The sequence below is a fragment of the Diuraphis noxia genome, unplaced genomic scaffold (assembly GCF_037042655.1).
Source record: "Diuraphis noxia isolate RWA-SAM2 unplaced genomic scaffold, SU_Dnox_SAM2 contig0002, whole genome shotgun sequence".
Lineage (NCBI taxonomy): Eukaryota > Metazoa > Arthropoda > Insecta > Hemiptera > Aphididae > Diuraphis > Diuraphis noxia.
The window spans coordinates 25,498,529-25,522,840 of record NW_028301712.1 but is presented as its reverse complement, the minus strand read 5'-3'; the positions used below and the strand labels follow the sequence as shown (position 1 = coordinate 25,522,840).

The 24,312-nt window shown below is 25.6% G+C and overlaps 1 protein-coding gene across 1 annotated transcript in view; it reads right to left on the bottom strand.

Moving 5' to 3' along the window:
* LOC107161620 (uncharacterized) overlaps positions 1 to 24,312 on the bottom strand; it is a 52,243-nt gene that overhangs the window by 3,000 nt on the left and 24,931 nt on the right. Inside the window, exons 2-6 of the mRNA XM_015508103.2 lie at positions 23,878 to 24,008; positions 17,118 to 17,326; positions 12,388 to 12,523; positions 1,969 to 2,108; positions 942 to 1,137 (exon numbers count right to left, since the gene is read on the bottom strand). Coding sequence (XP_015363589.1) covers positions 942 to 1,137; positions 1,969 to 2,108; positions 12,388 to 12,523; positions 17,118 to 17,326; positions 23,878 to 23,953 — 757 coding nt within the window. The 5' untranslated portion in view covers positions 23,954 to 24,008. The remainder of the gene's footprint in view (positions 1 to 941; positions 1,138 to 1,968; positions 2,109 to 12,387; positions 12,524 to 17,117; positions 17,327 to 23,877; positions 24,009 to 24,312) is intronic.

Genomic DNA, 24,312 nt, shown 5'->3' with positions numbered 1-24,312 from the left:
ATTAGGCCAAATTTGATTAATATAGTTTGAAATTGAAAAAAAATTTCTTTTGAATGTTTTCATTGAAGTTTTATAAAAACATTACTGTCATACATCATACATTCATGTGGTAGGTATGTATTAACTGTAGACACATTCTATTTTATAACTGATGTCTGATATAATAGTTATGTGGCTACAATGAGTAGCTGTCATATCCATACAAATCTAATAGGTGAAATATACCTTTAGGTTGATTGTCAATATATCAATGTATGCATAATATCATTTATATTGGTAATAGTCGTATAGATATTCAATATAGGTATACTCTAAATAGCCAAGTAAAACTTGTAATGTAATTAATATTTGATAATGTCAATAAACGATGGCGGCGCCGCGGAAGCAATGCGAAAGCAGATCCCGCGGCGTCGTCGGTTAAAACAGAAAAAAAAAAAAAAAAAAAAAAGGTATACTCTAAATAGATACCTACATTATATTCAGAATATCTATAGAAACGTGAATGATAATTTTAGATCAAATTAAAAGAAGTAATAAACTCAAATTTTAAAACTTTGTTATCACATTACAACACGAACACGGCAAGAAAATACGAAATTTTTAGCAAAAATAAAAAGAATGAAAACTGTCAGCTCATCAGTTATTCTCATCTGTTAGAATTTATATAAATTAAAATCTTTTAATTTTGGTATGATGGTTTATTATGTACATTAATACATTATACTATAATTTTAGCTCTGATATCCTTTAATCTTGTATTAATTATTTATGTATTTAATGCAAACAATCCTAAGAATTTTATATTGAAAATATGTTCACATTTATAAAATTAATAAAGATCATTAACATTAATTGACTATAGAAATCACTCAGGTATTTTAATTTAAGTTATGAAATACACGGTGTTTAAATGGAATCAGATAATTAATATTTGCACTTACCTAAAATTATTGCTTCACGTTTATATTCCTTAGGAGGTGGTAATGCTTTTGGACGTCCTATATTGATTATGGCTTGACATGTAACTTTCATTAAGCCATTGTTGAAGTGATCAGGAGATATTGACAAATTCAATTTGGATATGCTGATGTACAAACCGTTGGGTAGTTTTTCTGAGCGGTCGTAATTTGAAATCACCTAACCAAAAAATGTATCATTTACGTTAATAATAATCAAGTATCATCTCCATATCATGTTTATAACAATAATTTATAATAATTATTAACCACACTTGAGTAAAGTAGTTATTTAACTAATTAGATATAATAAATACCTATACTTCTATTGCTAATTTTTGACTTACACAAATGTATTGGTAATTTAATTCAATTAATTTCAATATTTTATATTACTAATTTGCCGATAAATCAGTATAGTAATTACTATCACTAACATTATTTTCTTATGTATTTGATTATTTGATGTTTTAATTTTGAATGAGTAATTATGATATAATTCCTTTTATAAGAGAATACTTTGGAAAAAATCTTATCTTGATATTAACCAATTATTTTAAATTATATTGTATATTGAGAAGTATAATAATTGAATTTAAAATGTGGGAACAAAACTCACTCGAGATGATTAGTTTCTGGATCTATATTTTAAAAATATTTTTTTTCCAACTAATCAGTACAACTAATTAGAATTACAAATATTATATTTAATACGCTAGAATTTAAAGTCACGAGACATTTTTATTATAAAAACTTCAATGTAAATTATTTTTAAAGGTTTTAAAATTCAAAACGAAATTGTACACTTTTGTAAAAAACTTTTCCCCATAAATATTAGTTTGAATACAACTCATTAATTAAGTGTTGAATAATTAGTTACATTATTGTAGGATTTTACAGTATTTACCTACACAGAATATTACAGAGCTATAGTATTACATACATTTAGCTCTATTGATATTTCTTATTTTGATTTATAATATTATTAAGTGTCAAAACAAATTGAACTTACCATTTTGTCATTAATAAACCACCGGAGTCTTGCAGCGGGAAATGATTCTCCCGATGTACAATTTAAATAAATAGTGTCACTAGTTTGATAGACTCCTGAGCCTCCATTGATTTTTGTTACATCTTTTGATTTTGGTAAACCTAAAAGAAAATTTAAAATAATTTAATATTTTTTTATGAATTTAATATAGACAATGAAAGGTGAGTGATTTTTTTTAAAATTATATAAACGCCTCAACAGCTAAGGTTATTGGCGTTTCTGAACTTTTTTTAACGTTTTACAGTAAAATTTTTTTTAATTAGTCTGTCAAACATTTGATTATTATTAAGTATCCATTAAAACAAAAATTAGTACATTCAGTTTTAGTTAATTTAATAAATTATATTTGAATACATTAGATAATTTTATAAAATGATTGACGTAGAATATTACATTATGGATAAGTTTTTTCAATAATATATAATATTTAATTATTGATATTAATTAATATTTAATTTAAATGGATGTGAAGACAAAAGAGTTTTCAAATTTTAAAAATTATTGTTTTTAAATAATATATTGGAGATATTAATTTAATGAATCTATTTAAAATTATTTTTATATTTCTTTTTTACTTTCCATCTAAAAAACATGACGATGCGTAGATTTATCAAAATAAATAAACATAAATAGATGAATATTTAATGAAATATATATGTTATACTATACTTGTAAATTAATTAATTTTACTTTAGAAGAAACAAAAATGATGCTTTGAATATCATCGAAGGTACGGAGAAACTTAGTGAGATCTACTATAAATTAACTAATTTGATTTAAATTATTATGCCTTAATTCAGAAAATAATATTGCTATAGCCGTTCAACAGTTGTCCAACTATGTTTTGTTTAGTAACATATTATGAGGCGTACCTACCACCAAACGCTAACACAGTGGTGCCCAACCCGCGAAGGTATTCTGTGTGGCCCGTCACAAATTTTTAAATAAAAAAAAAAATATTCTAAAAAAAGTAAAATCATATTTATTTATTTGTATTGTAAGTCTGGTCGTAAGTAATGTATCGTAATGTCGTTTGATATTAGATTCTTTAAAACCTGAAACCGTTTCAACAAGACAAACAGCTTTTCCATTAATTTCAACAAAAAAGTAATTTATTGACCATTTCTCATTAAAAATTCGGAAATCGTCATTATATTTACGCTTTTTCTGTCGGACATTTTTAAATAAAAATTTTACGATCGCTATTACCTATGCACTTAGAAGAGCAGTCTGATCGTTGTATGTATCTACAATGTATACCTCAATCCATAAACTTTTCAATAATCAATAAAAGATAAGATATACGCCATATGTATTGTACACATATGTATAACAAAATTATATTATTAGATTAAGATTGAGATTATTCGTACTTTTATATTTAATGGCCCGCTCGAAGATGATTATTAACCTCTTGATGCACATTTTTTTCCACCTCATATCTATTACCACAATACCTGTATGGAATTTATCTATTTTTCCAGATCAACCAATTTAAAAAAAATGACAAAATCGCAATAATATTGGATTTTAAATACACATTATAATATATTTTTTTGCCAATCGTTCTATTACTAAAGCTTGTCTTCTTCGGTTGTTACTGGATCATCAGGATAAATCGTTTTAGAATCATCGCGTGAAAATATCTTAACAGGTTTCTCCATTGGCTGTTAGGACTATTGTCTATATAATACTTTATACCTATGATATTATAATATACAGATGGAGAATAAAAAGTTGTGCCATATATTAAATTAAATTATTGTTATGCTATCAGTGCGGCAACTAGGGATTTAGGGGTCTAAGTGTAGGCCAATGTTGAGGCCCTTGTTTTCTATAGAAACATTTTTCTTACCTAATCATATGAAAAAAATCATTAATAAAACAATATTTTTTAAATTATTTTGAAGATAATATAATAATAACACAATAAATATAAAAGTAATAAATAAATCATAAAGATATAGAATCAAAGTTAGTTAAGACAATTATTATTCACTAGGTATACAAAATAAAATTGTATTGTTTGAGAAAATGATATTTTTCCTTATTTTAATATTAGCAAAATTAAAAATAATTTTTTTGACATCTTATTCCTGTTTTTATTTTTTTTTTGATGCCGATTATTGCGATATAGATAATCGGTTTTGGCTGGTAGAATCCTTTAAATATTTTTTTACTAGTTTCAGTTTGGAAAGAACCGTTTGGCAGATGCGACAGATGACAGTAATTGCTAAACTCAAAATAATAATACAGACACTCATTATATCACTATAATATTCTGATGAAAGATCATTTTCCGAAAAATTTTTAATAAAGTTCATCTTTCATTGTATTCATTTTTGTAGTTTTCAAACCCTCTTTAAGAGGACGTAATAACCGCTTGTGTTTTCTCAGTCTTACAAGTGCGTAACATACCAAATTTTAAGCTCAGAAGATTACGTTTAGCTCCATTAGCTTAAAAATTTGAGTGAATTGACCTCTTATGAAATTTAAAGGTAATAATATTATTTAAATGATCTCGTGGACTTTTTCTATATTTTAATTTTGAAGCGAATTATAAGTATTTTTAAACTGTAAATTGTTTGTACATCTTAAAATACCCATAACTCGCTTTAAAATTAAAATATAAAAAAACCCATGAGGTCATTTAAATAATATTCTTATCTTTAAATTTTATAAGAGGTGATTTCACTCTAATTTTTAAGTTAACGGAGCGAAACCTGATCTGAGTATAAAATTAGGTATGTTACGAACACAACACATGTAGGTATCACGTGCTCTTAAGTGATAGCAGTTGACGAGTAAAATTGGAACTAATTTAATTTTGATAAAACCTAATAAATAGGGTTCAGATTTGAAGGCAACATAATAAAAAAAAAGCATTTAAAATGTAAAAAAGGCAAAAAATGCATTGAATTTATATAAAAAAAGCAATTCAAAAATATTCTAAAAAATAAATACAGTAACTACAGATGATATTAAAAAAAAAATTCAACTTAGAATTGTCATTTTGTTTAACTTTCGGCATAATTTAAAAAAAGAAAACAGAATAAAATAAATACGTGGAAAAATTATTAAAAGACAATTGCGGTCGACGAATGTGAACTGACGAAACTGTCTTGAATCTACGCATTATGAACATATTTTAATCTTTAAATAGCTAGTAAGGGTACTTTTATGGCCATATCAAATACTAGATAAGATGGTAACGGATAGATCATTATAGAAACATAACATCGACAATGCACCGTCTTCACAAGCTGATATCGATTTGTACCAATAATATGTAAGCTGTGTATAAAATTATTAAAAAAACTGAATATTAAACATAAAAAAGGCATTTATAAGTACAAAAAGTAAAAAAAAGCAAAAAGGCATTTATAAGTAAAAAAGGCAAAAAAATACATTCATCGTCTTAGAAATTAAATGAAACACATTTTGGTATAAAAATTATTTTTCTATTATGATTTTTAAAAGAAAGGCTTTTGCCTTCAAATCCGAACCCTACTAATAAAGTTATATTCGGATTTTATTAACATTGATTTTTCAGTTTCTTTATTGATTGAAAGTCTAAGCAATTCAAAATTGTCGTTTATTGTCTTCAAACCTTACTCGTAAACTGTACCAATAAAGTGTTAAAATAAATGGCAAAAGTATACCCATCAGTACCTAATTTTTTTTTACTAATTAGTACACCGGTTTCACTTAATTGTTTTTTAGCAAGTATATGACGGTGGATTTTCGATGAAGTTATTATATTTTTCACTTAGATCGGAAGAAGTCACTATATCATTAATTTCATTATATTTGGTTCTTAAATTTGTAATAGATTCGACATATAATTTTGTTATAGGTCATGCTATGTTGTCACTTAAATGTTAAAGAAATCCTCCTTCATACACTTCTACTTTAAAAATTAAATATTTACTTGAATCGTGTCAAAAAAATTACTTGATCTTAGTTGTACCTACTATTTTAGAAATAGGGTATTGCAGTCTATCGTAAAAGACCACATTTTAAAATATTGTACTTCTAGATTTATTTATAGAAATCTTAGAATAATACCAAATTCATATGTATTAATAATACAACATAGTATCAAAGTTTTAAGGGTCCTCTTTTAACAATGAGGCTTATTTTGGAGAAAGGTGAATAATAGCTCCTCAGTATCTTTGCCATAGTTGCGGCACACAGTGGGAGGAATTGCATTTCTAGCTGGCCAATAATTTAGCACCTATCAAACGAAGATCAACACTCATAAATAAATATTTATTTATATTTTTTTAATTTAGCTCATTAATTAATAATAATTAAATAATGTGATATATATAATATTTACCATTATCATATCAGTGGTAGCAAATATTCTTGGTGGTAATCATTAATTACTATACCTAAATTTTCTATTTTTGGCCAGTTTGAAATGCAATTCTACCCATTGTGTGGAATTTGTTACTATGTATTTATAATATGTGTTGTTATAATAAAATAACTATATTTTTTATGAAAGTGAACAATTATATTTTTAAGCTATTTAAAAAAAAAACAACAACATTAAAAGGCCTCGCTACTGTTTTATATTTGTTAGAAGATTTTTAATTATGTGACTACTATAGTACTACAACAACTTAAGTATTTTAATTTTAAGATTTAGATGATGTTTTTGAACCACTGACCTACGTGGTTTTAAGTAGATAATATAATAGCAATTAAGAGCTAAATACATATTTAATAAATAATGAACTGGTAAAATATTTATATAATTTTACCGTAATATTTTTGAAAATGGTTCATAGTTCATCCTCATTTGTTATTTTAATATTACATACGTTTAGTTGCGTATTAATATAACATAATAGAAATTTATACATACTTCATTGGTATTACAGTAAATAACAGAGGGTTTTCATATTTATCTGTTGTCAAATGTTCAGATTAGAAATTTAGAATGCTGAATAATATTATTAATAAGATGGTTTTTTTTTTTTGATATTTTAATTTAGAACGCTCTGTAGGTGTAGGCATCATAAGAACGGGACCGGGTATAATAATATTGTGATCAACAGTTTCCATCCCTTCCTGTTTTTTTCGAACGAGGAGAGGGAGAACAATAATAATAATAATTATTGGTAAGTGACAAAAGCTTCATTTGATTTGTTCCAAAATAAAAAAAATCCACCTCGGCAAAGTGTGTTTTTAATTATTATCTATTATATAGTTTGCAACACCACCTAGGTGCTTTAATATTTGGTGATACGCGTGTTTAAAACGGACATGTGTGTAATGTGTACTAGCAAAATACATATTTAATAATTTATTTATATGCTTATGATGACAAGTTTACATTATTACGTTGTCTAAAATATGTAAATATATATATATCCAACATTTTACAAGCTATTATGTAAACGACAATATCCTACACAACTCGTTACATAAAAAATGCATACCTACTGAAAATGTACAAAAAAAAAACAACAACCAAGTGGGGGTGGGAGTGTACCATGTGTGGCTTTAGTCTGGCAGGTAAACGGGATACACAATAAAGGTTTTGTTAAAGTGCAAAGTTACGTGTTTTTACTTAGTCATTTCGGACGTTTAATACTGTAGCGCGTATACATTCGTCGTGAATGGGCTATTAAAATAATTGGGTAAGGGAAATCGACGTATTGTGCAGCGATGTTATGCCAGTGTAAGCCTGTGACCATTTTTCAAGGGGCCATCATAATAATAACAGCGCTGTCAGGTCCCTATAGTAAGAAGGCGTCGCTGAAATACTTCGAGGACACACGATGTGTACATAGTGGAGGAGTACTAAAACATAATTAATATTAACGGCTCTATCCCGATGAGTTTTCTTCGAGACATTGATGTATTCGATTTTGCGTGTAGCTTCCTTGGTTAAGGTGAGAACCTTTACAGTTTCTCATAATTTAGGCGATTGTTATTATTTTTCTACGCTAGGAAGATTGTTAATTTTATGATGAAAGTATATTATTCGATTCAGCTCATACTTGTTTATAAATTTATCAATCTATTATATTATCTATAAATATATTAAAATTCAATTTTAAAAAATACTCAATTTTAGGTTCACGTTTAATGATCGCCGATCGTGCTCGTTTATTTGTATGAAAGAATTGGTATGAACAATATTTGAATTCTTTATAAGAAAACTATTTGATTTTAGAGATTTATACGTTTTATAAAATTATATTTTAATAATCAATTTAAAAATAAGCGTTATTTTAATAATTAAACTTAAAATTTAGTCGAGGTTATTAATATAAATAATTGCTAACTATTTTTATTTTGATAATATTGAACTATATAATTAAAAACTATACAAAGATCAATAGTAACTTTACTGTTGTACTACCTGTATTTATATATATATTTTTAAATTCATTCATCTTGTTTTACAAGTACATATATTATATGTAATATCTTGAATCGATATGCAAAAACATTTATTATGTGAGATGTTGCTATTTTCAAAAAAATATAGAAAATAATTTGTGATTAATTGATATTATATTATATTTTACAATTGATATTACATTATATAATTGTTTAATTATTTGTTAATTCATTCTGATTAACACCATTTATTATTATTTTTATTAGTGTTTAAAATTATTGATAAACAATGAAATTAACGAATGTTTAACAGTACGTATTAGCAAAGCCGAACTAGCCATCATTACATTTTATATAATTATGAAAATAATAAATTTTCCATTTGGCTTATCTGTTCTTAAAAATGTGTAATGGTATTTTAAATGAATACATTTATATTGCATCGTTAATATAATGTTATAATACAAATTAAGTTTTATTAGATTAAATATTTTGTTTTTGTAACTTTTAAAATGTTTCAAGTTAGTCAATTTAGATAAGAATAACAAAATTCTTTAATGGATCACGTAAAACTAATAATGACTTATCCCAATCAAAATGTTTGAAGATATATACTTGAAGAACCTATCTATATTTCACAAATAATAACAAATTATATCCTTATTTAAAATATTGTTAGCAATTAATATAACGTTGTAGTTAACGTTTGAAAATTTCATGAAATTTACAACTGTAAAGCATTTTAGTATTATAAACATTTTTTTTTTTTTAAATAAGTTTTATTTTTACGTATAATTACTTTCACAATTTCATAATATTAGGGAAAACAATTACTAACTATTTATTAGTGATGATTTTCTTTGGTTAGATTATCGGTAAATATTCATCATTATTCATTAATATTTGTTTTAGAAAAAATTTGAATGTTTCACGTTTTAGTGAAATATCTCATACTTCAAACACTCGTTATAATGTTTAAATACCTAGGTGGTCATATAAGTTGAACCATTTTTGAATATAAATTTATAGTAATAATTCTTGCATATTTTAAATTCTGACCGGAACGATGAATTTATTGATTTTACAATGATTTGTATTTGTATCTGTTTACACTGTAAACAATTGATATAATTATAGATTTTCAATACTTAAGCATCTTTTTTGGCGGAAAAATGAATCTAGTTGGTGCATTCGGGGGTCCAAAATTGATAATTTCCTGTAGTGTTTAAAAGCGTTGAAGAAAAAAACCGAAAAACTAAAATCTCTGCATAAAATTACTTTTTATGTTTAGATTTAGGTTTTTGTGAAACTCTAAAAAAAATAACCATAGATACTTAAAGTTTATATGAAAATTATTCTATGCACCTTAAAATGTTCAAAATATTTCAATATTCCCCACATTGTTTTCAACATAAAAAAGAAAGTTATCAGGAAATTCAAATTAATTTTTAATGAACGTTTGAAATGAGTCTTATATAAAACGATTGTCTTCTTATTTGGTTTAATTTCAAAAATTAATAATCGTAAAGGTACTTCACATTTTCACTAAATGTTTATTTTATTATTTTATACATATAGAAATATTTTCGCTCATTTTAAGGTTAGGTTAGGTTGACTTTTGAAAATTAAAATTTTGTTTGTTTGTTTTTTTATAAATTTCAATAAAACTTTTTTCGTTGGGTCGAAATGATTTAAATTTAATGAAATGTTACTTATTATAATAACAGTTTAAAGATATTAAAGATATATAAAAAAAATCGTGACTACAGTAGAAGTATTTTAAATTCTTGAAAATTTGTTAGTTAGTTAGTAATTAAAAATGTATTATGCGTTCAATTTTTGTAGCTAAGTATTTAAATTTGAATATAAAGATTCTCATAAATAGTTCATACTGTTCCCAAAAATCTAAAAAATTGTATAAGCACATTTATTTTTATAGACATTTTAAATTAAAATTTGGATGAAATCAAATATTTATATGTAGAACAATCATTTTAATTATTTACGTTATTTTAAGTATAGGTACTCACAATAATATTTTTAAATATAATTTTTTAGCAAAATAAATCATTTTATACACAATAACAATATCATAAAATATACCTAATGACATAGGCTGACTGATTGCCTTCACTCAGAATCATTTTTCTAATAAATGATTTTGTATAGGTAATTCAGTTAAAAATTTAACATCTCCATTACAGTGACTTCTTTAGACACCTAATAATGTATAACAGAATATTATTTAATTTGTATTATTTGATGTAATAAAGAATACTTAATATGATATAACAGATAGATAATAGAATTCTATGAAAATATGTACATTGTACATAGACATCAATATTTACTACATAAAAATACATAGGTTCATTTTGACCTGTTTAACAGTTAAAAAATCGTTATCTGTTAACATATACTTTGTATTATTGATTTTTAATTGAGAATTCATAAAGTCTACAATTGTAATATTAGATCTTCTTAAATATTATGGGAGAATAACAATTTGAAGTGAATAAATGTTTAGGTACCTAAGAATTTATTAGTCAGACTCCAGACTTCTAGTTAAAATTGGTACTAGTGGGCAAACATTTATAATTATACTTATATTTATGTATTAATTAAAAAATATATGAACATGACTTTTGGAATAACTTTTATTAAAATTAATATTTTTTATTTATTTATTTTTTTATTCATTAAGTGACCCTAGAACTTACATGTATAATAATGTTTTTTATGTTTATTTTACTGAAAAATTTTTAATTAAATAACAATTTTTTGGATAAATTCAAAATAAATTATTTGTGAATCTGATTATAAGAACAATTTTGATGGTAAAATGATTTATCTAAGTTAAGTAGTTTATTTTAGATTCTGAGCGGAGCGAGGAATGTATTGATTTTACCATGATGTGTTATTTGTTTGTGTCTGTTATCACGTTTTGTGGCAGTAAAAGTGCTTCGATTTTCGACTTCAGTACCTCATTTGATCATAAAGTGAATCTAATTGGTATTTGGGGGGGGGGGGGGTAAAAAGTAAAAAATTCTCAATATTATTTCTAAATAGTCGGGATAAAAAAATTAAAAATTAAAGAAAAAACGGGAAATTTTACGCACAATCAGTTTTTGACAAATTTTGGTTTTTGGTGTAACTCTAAAACAAATAATCCCATATACTTGATATTTTCACTGAATGCTGAAATAGGCATTTTTTATACACTTGATAAAATTTTCAAAATATTTTGATTTGGTTTGAGCTGTTTACTGACATTTTAATTTTTCAACTTTTTAGTTTTTTTTTTCTATAAATATTGATAAAAATGTATTTGTTTGGTAGAAAAGCTTGAACATTTAATTCAAGACACTTAACATATTATTACAATAGCAGTTAAAAAATATTAAAAATACATAGGCACGATTTTTTTTTATTAGCATTTAAAGTTCAAATTTTGACTAAATACGTAAAAATTACGGCAATCTTCAAATTATTTTAGATAGAAATTCATAAATGTTTTTCTTTTATATCTAAGATTTGAAAATTTAGTACAATGCTCCTAATATATTTTTACAATAGCAATTGAATAAATGTATATAATAATAAAATGACAACATACGTAAAAATCACGAAAATTCGCAAATTATTTTAAGGTAGAAATTCATAAAAAATTTTCCTTTTAAATCTAAGATTTGAAAATTTGTCTTTCTGGTCTTTCTGTTACATTCTGTATGTGCACATAAAATGTAAAATACCAATATCTATTATCTATAATATAAGTAATCAACTTAATGATAAAATTTGTATTAAGTATTCACTATTAAATATTTATTTTTTGTGTACCTACAACCTACGTAAAGAATTTTATTCAAATCAATTAGTTAAAATTAAATTATATTTATGAAAATACAAGGGAAAAGTTGCTCAACGTTATAATTTAATCATGAAACCAATTTTTATCTAATAATTTTATACAAATATTTTTTTAAACTTAAATAATCAACTTTTAAGTGAGCTTACTTATTATGGCCATTTTGGATTCAGCGTGCACAGTTGTAAAGAATGGTGCTTCAGCAGATACCTCACATTTGTATTCGCCATTCATCAACAAATTAGCGTAGCGTAAGGTGACTTTTTTGCTGTCCGAGTAAGCATGCTGTAAATCATAATTTTAAACATCTTTTAGGTATTCTTTTATAAATTTAAATATAAATTATAACTTCTGATGATTTTAACATCAATTTTAAATTGTCGAATATTCAGTAAATTATTCGTGAATGGATGGACGATGGATACTGAAATTTAATTATTCTAGATTAAACTAAATTTGATAATTGAACGCAATGCCAGGAATTAATACAATAATATTGACCAATATTAGGTTTTAGATTTATATGACCTAGAAATAAAAATGAGACAAGTTTAACAGTGTATAATAATAAGCAGCTAAATCTCATAAAATTGTAACAAATATCTACTGTTATTCGAAATCAATACAAATTAATTGTTAAAAAATGAAAATAAATCAAAGGTTGGAAAAAAATTACTGAATCTGAAATAATACAAATTTTCAGTAAAAAATAGTATTTAATATTTCAGTATTTAAGTGCTATACATTTAAGCCAAGTTACTAAGTTGTGTATACTAATTGTTGAATTCGAAATAAAGATGATGTTATATAAGAAAATTATATTTAAGAAAGTTTTTTATTTACTAGGTTTGTTTTGTATTTTTGAATAGACAGTTAATTAGATGTATTCTACAGTAGTGATCAGTGGATTCATATTATGTTATCTTAGGGATGGATATATTCTGACATTCAGTTGATATAAGTGAATAATTATTTATGTAATAGAAAATACAAATAATAAAACTGTTCATATCATGATTTTTATTAATCTTTGAGTGTTTTTTTCCATTCTAATCTGTGGCTTATTTCCATTGTAGATAAACATTAGTAAGGATATATGAAAATTAAATCTATTACAAGGATTCAAAATTAGAAATAAAAAAACAACAACTTCAAAAAAATACATAATTTAAAGACTTATGCGCTCTCCCTCAACTTAAAGCCGATAAAATGTTTCGATAATACACATCACGATAGAACAATATGTCAGATAATCATTGGTGCAACTAGTAGGGAGGGTACTTTGGGTGTTTAGCGCCACCCGAGTCAAAATTAATACCCTAAAAAAATTGTTTAAAAAGTTAGGTCTCATTAATACACAAAAAATCTGGAGTTTTGTTCATATGTCTAGTTGTGCTAATGCGGATAGGTAATAAAATGACAATAAATCAATCTAATATTATACATAGGTAGGGCTATTTTTTCCATACTTAAGACTTAAAACGCTTCACAATTCTCAATCAGTTAATATACTTAATAATAAAACCTAAAAATCATATTATACTCTTTTAATTAATACTACTAATTGAACCTTTTCTATATTTTATTTTTAGATTATTAGGATTTTGCTTGACATTATTGTTACCATAATTTTAACGATTCGCGATAACATACGAATGTCGAATTTATCAAGTACTTGTGACAAACAAATAGGTAGGTAGGTACTCATAAATATATTGTACTTATAATTTGAACATATTATTAAACTGAAAAACGAAGATGGTCTTAACGAAACAGTTTTATCGGCAATCGGTATAGTTGTAACGACCCGCACGGATTAATGTGTTGAATTACATTGTGATGTCATCAGCAGACGTTACGGTGTCAGAGTGGAGAGAGCGCAGCGTAATCACTTTTGTAGCAGCCCTCGTCATTTTAATATTATCACGTTGGCTTCTATAGTTGGTGGCGGCTAATTACACAAGCTTTGACAATTAAATTGCGGTTTTAGCCAGTAATAATAGACAAATAGATACCTCGGCAAGTGCTCTAGCTTCAGCTGCACGAGCCCAGCGTGTATTAAAATATATTGACAGTTGCGAAACAAACATAAACGTCCGTAATTAATATAATATAATTCCCATGTGTCAGTGTTTTGTGCTATTCAAACCAAAACTGTATTTTAAAACCGAAACAAAGTATCACTCAAAGAGTTAAAAGATATATCTTATTGCAACGTATTTTGTGATCGGATGGAACTATGGAAGTAGTTAATTTATCATTATTCATTAATCATGTGAGATAGAAAACCTATTATCGAAAACCCATTTCAAGTACGATTGTACGAACTCCAGGCTTCCTTTTGAATTTTTAGAATGTAATTACTAAACTATACGATAGTAAGTTTAAAATGTTTTAATATGAATACTATATGATACGATCACCAAAGTGGATCACCTAAACAATTATCTACTACGGTCAATAATCATATATCATAATAATATGTTTATCCGAATATTGTCAATGCACGATTTACAATTATATTCAACCTCTAAATTATAATTGGTACATTTTTAATTCAAGTATAATGTTAGCATCTATTGAATGATATCTTTTATCTTTTTATGGTTCATTGCCTTCCATATACTAAGATATAACAGTAGCTCTCTCGATACAAATATAAGACACATGACTCTTGATAGTGATGCACTGATGCATTCATTGTTTGTTTGGTATGGTAAGTAATAAAAACAAAAAAATACTGCTATTTCATATTCTATTTAATTGTTTTAATCATTACTTTAACTGGTGGAAATATATATTACATTTTTGTATGAATATAATAATTCAATACTTTTTAGAAATTAATTTCAGGAAAAATTTTAAAAATATAACTTCAAACTGTTATTACTTCTCAATATTTAATCATTATGAGAAACATTTATCGAACTCAAATATATTTCTTTTTAATAAATCAAAAATTTACGAATGAGAAAATGTGTTCCTTACCTTTATGTACCTTACCACATATAAGTAAAACATACGAAAATATTATTTTAATTTTTTGTTCTTTTAATTTTTTAAGCATATGTAAATAATATGTTGTTATAAAACTGTTATGTTGCAATGTCCTTCTACTGTTTCTATAAATGGGTTTTGGTTTGATTTATAATTCATTTAAGTTTCCAAGATAACGATAAACTATTTGTTATATTTTAGTAAATTTAACTTATAAAAACTAAAACATTACATGATTTTAATATTCAAGTTATTAAATTTAATAAAATATCGGTTATGGTTTGTATAGATAGGTATTACGCTGTATACAGTTAGGTATTCAACTAAAACTATTTACAATGTAAATCGTATATTTTAATATTAATATTATCTAACTATTATACACATAACTTCACAAGTTATGTAGGTGAGTATGTAGGTTACCTTGTTGGGTTATATCAATTGTTTGATTCTCATAACCGTTGTTAAGATAGTTTAATTATCTGTTGTTTAGGAAATTTGAAGGAATATCGAATATTCACAATATTTTTAATGTTTAATTTTGTATTAATTTGCTACTCTTCTATAGTATACAACTATACAAGTATTGTATTTTTTCAGTGAATACTCATCATTTCGATAAGAATTATATTGACGGAAAATATAAGTCACAAGAAATTTTAATATTTTTACTTCCTCCTTTTTGCTTAGCGGTGAACCCCCTTACAACTTTTAATTTTAAACGTCCAACTATATTATTTTTAATATCATAATCTGAAGCTTAACATTTTAATAAAAAAAAGTTGATGTAAGTATAATTATTGATTATTGAACTAATAGTTTATATATATTTTGAATGCATTCAAATTTTAAATTTTAGATTACTGTGTTGTAGGTTACGAATTTGTGGTGTAGGACGTAGGTAATCTATTAATTTCATTTAAACTTTAAAAACATATTTTTTCATTTTCATGTAGAATTAAAATATGTAAAACTCTAACAAACGGTTATTAATAATGAGTTATTTATGGCAGTATATACATCAAAAAAGGCTTGAAAAAGCAGTAGGATTACTGACTTCGTGATTAATTTATAAAAATGTAATTTTACCTGCTTATATTTTTTTAAATGTTGAAAGAGATCTCTTCACAACTACTTCTAGAAAATGTTTACAAAGAATACTGTAAAAGAGAAGAAATTGTAAATGACAACATAATAGCATTGATATGTTTCAGAAAGCGATTATATTATAAGTAATTTTTATAAGAAGTTTGCGTTATTCTCAATTAAACATTTTATGGATTTCGGTTGTATTTTAAATATAACATTTTTGTTTTATTGATTTTAACTAGTATTTGACTTACAAGCAAAAAATTAATACTGTTAGTGATAAGATACTGAAAATTTATTTTAATATTTTTGTTATTATAATAATATTATTTATCTTTTGGAAGGAAAACTTCCAATGCGTTATCCATTTACGAGTGTCTGACGTTATCAAATGATAAATATACGAATGACGTTTTAAAGTAAAAGTTATTCATTCTTACTCTTTTTTTAAATTGAAAATTGTGAATATTCAATAACATTTCAGTTCTGGTCATAATTAGTGAAAGTATATTTAAATTAATAACCAATAATAATAACAGCTTCTACTGTTGTATGAATAGGTACAATCTCAAAGGTTATCAAAAGGTGGAAGCCTTGCCTAGATATCTTATAGTATACACACGATATAACATCATTAAAATAGTATGCCATAATTATTTAAAGCGTATTATGTTTACATATAATTACTCTCTGGCTATCTATGTAAAAATGTATGTAAATTAAATCTAACATTTACTATTTTTGTAACTTCAAATTTTGAACGACCGTAAAAATATATGAAATAAGTACTTACATCAACTGTGATTCCGTCCATACTGTAACTATGTTTGAGATGGTTAGATGTTGGAACGTACCGATAGAACTCTTCATTGTCCTTGTACCAGGTAACTGAGTACAATTTGTCCATTTGCATATCATAGTCACAAAATAATTGTACAGAGTCTCCCATAAATATGTACGCAGGTACCTTAACACCAAGCATTTGAACTGCTTCACCAATTTCTAAAATACAAACAATTATAAATTAAGAAGACAATTTTTGTGACCCATCGTCATTATAGATTGTGAATTTTTTTTTATTTGTATTTGGATAACAATAATTCACAGTAGCCTTACCTATAGTGCGATTCTTACTTACATACAGTTTTAGTGTTAAAATTGTCTTTGGAATTAAAACAATATTAAAAAACAAAAAATATATATACGTGTTTTTTTTCAAAGATTAATGTTTACACTAAGTATAGGTATGTTGACAAATACTGAAAGCACATTTTCAGGCATAATAGAACTATTATAATGTCCAAAAGGTTTTTTAATTAAGTTGCAATAATTTTTTAATCAAATATATTCAATGACATATTAAATAATAATAAATAAATTAGATTAGACTATCGGATAAAAAAAAAAAAAATGTTAACCATGATTTTGCATGTATAATGTATCCATCTATAGTATTAACGTTAAATTTGTATTTTAAGGTAGGTAGGTAATTAATTATTCTTATTGCTCTCAAGTGTTCATTAAAATAATTATATTTAGATACATTACAATGTTTTTTTAAACTCCGTTCTCAACAAGAATTGTTAATGATGTATTATAATATTTTTTTATATTTAATAAAGGTATCAAATTATTTCTTACACATTCAATTACTTTCTGGTAAAATAAAATTAGTTTAGTAATAAATCTTAAAACTAATAAAATAAGTAAGAACAATATGGTAACGCTTTAAAGAAAATATTCAAGGGTTATGCATGAATTTGCTATTTTATTTTTATCGATAATTATTGATTAAAATTGATTATTTGTTCATTATCTGAATTTAAAATGTATTTTCAATGATGAAATGTATGTTATGTAATCCAGAGATAGGCATTACAATAAGTACAAATATTTTTTTAGAATATAATATGTTTATTGTTTATAATTTAAATATTTATTGAGAATCAATGTTTCATAATTCAATATTTCTATGGTTTTTCTGTTTTTAATGTCACAAGTTATGCCAATTGATAGTCAAAATCTATGATTCTGTGATTTTAATTTAAAATACTTTAGCTTTTTTTTAATGAAAACTCTATCACGCTTTACGAAATACATGTTATCTGAGATAATTTTAATATTTATAATAGGTATACAATGTTTAAGTATCTATAGATTGTAATTAATTTTAATAATGTTTTGAAAGTTTTGATCACTATGCTACATTATTAGAATTTACAACTTATTTTAGTGTAACCCATCTATAATATGAACAATAAAAACGGTTGTTATAAACTATAACATCCACCAGAATTTTCATTTTGATTCATTCATATTTTCTTACTGTAAATCACTAAAAACTTATTAATTATAATTATAAACATAATTTAATAATAATTGTATTAAAAATCATAAAACCATTTTGATCGTTAAAAGCATTAAATATAAACGAGTAAAGGAAAGGAATTAGGTCAGAAAACGAGCACGAAACTGTGTTGACTGGTGACCTGGGTATTTGTATTGGCGTTAGCTAATAAGATGGCGTTCATTACTCGCTGTACCTGTGGGGAAAGAGAAACGTATCGATAGTTATAAGAGTTTTCATCAAAGAAGCGTAGGTACAATTTTTCTTGAGTCTTCTCGTTCTCATCATCTATGACGTGGGCATCAAAGTTCTTTAATATTGAGATGTAGGACGATGGTTAGTTAATTATTCATATTTAATTGAATATAAAACGTACTTACGTACTTAAAAGTTAAATGTACTTTACAATTTTTGAGATGGCAAATATATTTGAATCTTTTCAAAAAACATGCTTCTTAATATGGACTATACTATAGGTATATAATATATATACTCTTGTCATTATTTTCAATTAAATATCCAATTTTGTCAAAATTAAAATTAAAAATGTTTACAAGTACATTAAAAAATAGTTATTATACTAAAAAAAAACAAAACAAAACAAAAAATTTTTTTCATATTATACTATTCTATGATAATATAGTCACTATAATACCATATCATAATAAAGATATAAATTCTAGTCCATGTTTATTTTATTCAAACACTTTTTCAATTAGAAATGATTTTGTTCTAACATTTACGTTTTCTAATCAATCTAATTTCCCTATATAGTTAAGCCATGAATTAAAATGTTTAGTTAAATAAAATAAATTTATCAAGAAATTTAATTATTTTTTAGTCTTTTTCAATTGTCTCTCAAATAATGTTTTTTATAGAATCTGTTAAATCATTTATGGATATAGTTGTTACTTATAACTCTAAACTAGCTACTGGGGAGGGGAGGGTAGATATGGTTGAAAGGGTTTCTAATTTTACGAAACATTCCGTAGTGAATGAAGAAGCAGACGGTGGTAGATTGTTGGACATGGAGATGTGTAAATCGGGAATGAAAAAAGCGTAACCAGCCGAAAGAGGGGAAACGGAGCGATCGGTATAAATTAAGGTAGAATTGGGGAAATTATTTTGGATGTACTCTAAGAAAAGATTGTTTACGATAATGGGTGATATAGATTTAAGTGATTGGAGGTAACGTTAAGAAAAAGTTTCTTAGTGTGAACTTTGAGAGAGTAGATGAATGTCATATAATTAATTTCATATAAGGGTAATTTTTTGGAATTGATAATAAAATCGCGAATCGAGGTTAAAGAGTATGCCGTGGAGGCAAGAATGGGGAGTGATTTTTCAACTTAACGCCAAGCGTAGTATATGTCAAGAAAGGAATTAAATATTTTGGGATGACGAAAGGGGAAATATTTCAGTAGAAATTTACCAGTCAACCATCTATTTCTGATATTAAAAGGGGGGCATGCTGCCTCAATCTCTACAGCCACATTAGGGGTAGATTTTAAGGCACCAATAATTGACTTTAGGCAAGAGTTTTGGAGATTATTAATTTTTTTCCAATGTGAATAGGAAGTAGATCCTAATAAAAAGCATCCGTAGTCTAGTTTGGATATTATTACTGCTTTGTAAATAATTAAGAGCGTGGAGGGGTGAGATTCCCTCCACGTATTGGAAATCGATCTAAGGAAATTGTCCCAATTAGAGGCAAATTTGGTGAGATGTTGAGATGGGGAGCCCAGTGGAGTTTAGAGTCTAGTGTTAGTCCTAAATACTTTAAGTTTTGGACAATTAGAATTGGAAAATCATTTATAATGATTTCTGAAAAGGGAAGCTAACGTCTTCTGGTGAAAATCATGGCCTTACACTTTTCAGAAGCTATAGAAGAGGAAAAGGATAGGAGGTTTTGTAGAAGGTCGGGCGAATTATTTAATGAGTCTATAGCGAGATCGAGATTTGAATTGTAAGAGAATATGACTAGATCTTCAGCATACACTAGGCACTCATGGCCAAATGTATTTAGTTGTTTAATAATGAAGTTCATATACAAATTAAATAGAATGGAATTTCAGCAGCTATCTTGGGGTAGACCTGTGAAAGTGGAGCGTAGGTTTTTAGAGCTGTATGGGGGTGTGAATTTTAGAGTTCTGTGTGAAAACAAGAGACAGATAAGGTTAATGAATGTAGAGGGTAGTTGAAGTGAATTAAGGTGAGATAGAAGAGTTGGTATATGGACTGAGTAAAGGCTCCACGAATGTTGATAAAGGCGGCAGGTAGGAAATTTTTGTTATTAAACGATTGATATATTTTACTCGAAAAATTGGCGAAGCATTCAGTTACCGATTCTTTATCAAGTCTTCTCAGCCTCTCCTCCGATTTTTTCAATTCCCGCCCGACTCCTATTTGTATTAGGATCAGACAACTCATATATGAACTTACTCTTTTAGATTTTATTGTTGAATTTCTTTGGGTGCCCGGCCACTCTGGCATTAAATAACGGTCTCCATTGCAAAATCTACCTCCTCATACTGCTGTCCTTCTCCAACTCTAATTCCCTGGACTAATTTTTGTCCCTTATTAAAATCCCATACTTCTTATTTATGGCTCAACCAATGGAACAAACTAGCCCCCCAATTATGCATCTTGGAACAAAAATATATCACCATCTATACCCTCTCAACCATGGTTTCACAACATCAAATTAAATCGTAACATAATAATTACTTCTTTTTCACACCTAAGATTTGAACACACTCTACATCTTCACAATCTTATAAACTTTCTCTCAATGACTCTCCTTTATGCATGTTTCATATCCACGACCTCACCATCTGCGATATTTCTCATTTACTTTTTCACTGTCCTCCTCTGGCTCCCCAACGCAACATCCTTTTAGCCCTAATTCACTCTTTTAATGTCCCTTTCAGCACCCAATCTATTCTCTCCTCATCAACTGTTCCAAATATTACCTCACTTATATAATTCTTCAACCAGGCTGAATTAAAATTTTAATTTATTTGTAATATATTCTCTATCATTAATTTTATATTCTTTTATGTATCATAATTGTAAACATATAATTGTCGAAACTAATTGTTAACAAAGTTTCCTTTAAATAAAAAAAAAGTCTTAACTAAGTGCCAACATTCATATTGAAAAAATAAAAAATAAAACTTTCTTAAATCTAAATTTTATTACACGTACGTATTTATATTTTAATAGATACGATTCTTTAAGAAATTTTTATTTTGCATTTGTTAGATCGAAATTAGAATATGCCTCTTTTATTTGGAACTTGGATAAAATGTGTACAACTAAAAATCTTTAAGCAGTCGAAAACTTCAAATTCAAAGTTGAAAGCCTAAAACATGAGTGTCATAGTTTATTATCGTATTTTAATTTAGAATCATTAAAGGAAAAAAGAGAGTAGGTATAACTACTAACTACACTATACATTTTTATTAAAACTATTAAAGAACTCCATAGATTGGACTTATTTGTTGGAACAGTTAAATTTTTAAATAAATAATAATTATACAAGAAATCAAAACAGTTTTCAATTAATAATATTTCTAAGAATTATTTACGATAATCACTATATAAATATACTGATGACCATAGGAAATACTACGGACGTAACTTTTAGTTGGTTATAAATAAATGTTGCGATATCTTTATGAAAAACTAGTTGTATTTTCTTGTAACTGGTACTAGTCTTAAAAAGTCTTTTTAATTTTGTATAAGTTTGTATACTACACAATGCGTTTATTTATAAGTGAAGTTTTTTCGTCAATAAATAACCCACATTGCTAGAAAATATTTTTCAATGAAAAATGTTAGAATTTGAGTGAAATATTAAAAATTTCAAATCACGAATGAAAAAAGTAATATAGATATTTTATGGTTATATGAAAAAAGGTACTTTAAAAATGGCAAATTCAAACTTTATTATTATATTAGGATATTTTACAACAATATATTCACGTACAAAAAAGTAAGCGGACAATAGTGATAGCTGAAATGTCACCCTACGCTATATAATACCAATGTTGTCTATAAGTCATACATGGAATTTCTCCTTAAAGTTTTAAAACAACATAATCATTGTTGTAAACTCAGTTTGGTTCAGATTTGTTTTCAAATCGGATAAGTCACTTTAAAATTTAACACGACACACCCTTTTGTATGACTTGCCAAAAATGGTGGCCTGGACTTACAGTCATACCTAACCTAACGATCATCAAAATGATAATATAATGTACTTTTCCTTTTTAATTGTATTATTTCATTGATTAAAACTATTATTTAATTTAATTATAATTTATTTGATAAATATTTAAACCTTAGTTAAAATTTCTTATATAAAAATAATATAATAAATTATTTGGTTATAGTAAAATCGATTTTAAGGATTAGGTTTAGTGTTTTAGATGCATATTTTAGTTTATATTTAGTATGGATTTATAACAATTAATAACTATTTAAATTATTGAAACTATTGTAATTATTTCAAACGTGAATGCTGTATAAGCAATGAAACAAGAAAACAAATACTCAGGAGTATAATAATTATAATTATTGAAAAAAAAACTTCAATTATTTCATCAAAATATATTTCGTTTCTTTAAAAATGATATCGTTGTTGTAAATGTTTTTGTTAATATCACTTCAATATTGTTGGTCAGAGTTTAACGTATGTACAAAATACTAGATATTTGCCAAATTCTAGTAATTCTACGTAAGTTTTAGTTTTCTATTAATATTATTTTTTTAAATTTTTATTCTCTTTTGTATTAGGTTTATGAGGTTAGGTAATTGATAATTTTCTGATTGACTATTTTAAATTCAACATTCGTACGTTGAATCGTGCATGGAATACAATATAGTTTTCCAAAACCATACGTGAATATATCAGAAAATATGAATTAATCCAGCTATTTATTTTCCGTTAAATAAGAAAAAATTTTGTTTTAAAAATTAAAATTTTTGTTTTTAAATTTTGTTTGATTTAAACATTAATTTTTATTAAATTTTAATATTTTATTAAATATATAATTTCAGAGATAACCTATTATTTATATATATAATATAGGTTTTTAATTGATATACACACATAACAAGTAAAAATTAAACTCATGCGATTATATGAAATCAAATTAATTATAATGACAATAGTCATTAGTTGTTATTATTTTTCACTTACCGCAAGGATTTATAATCAAAAACAGTAATGCTATCATAACAGATGTAGTTTTTGTAGTTGATTTACATTCACCCATCTTCAAATCAGGCTTAAAATGAATCAAGGTATTTTTATTCTCTCCATATCATTTTCTGTAAAAATAGAATAATAAAAATAATAAGATAATTATTAAATAATAGTTTGAATTTTTAAAGAAAGCTTATTTCAACAAATAATGCAATAATTCAGACTATTCGATTACTTTAGTTGGACAACATTTATATTCAATAATTATTGTCTATTTATCATACATTAATTTTAAATACATTCAGTAGGTATTCTATATATACATTTTTTTTATAAACTTTAAGATCATATTTTAATATTAAAATGTAAAATTTATTATTTTAGGACTCAGAATATTTCATTTCGAGTGAATCAATTAATAATGTATTG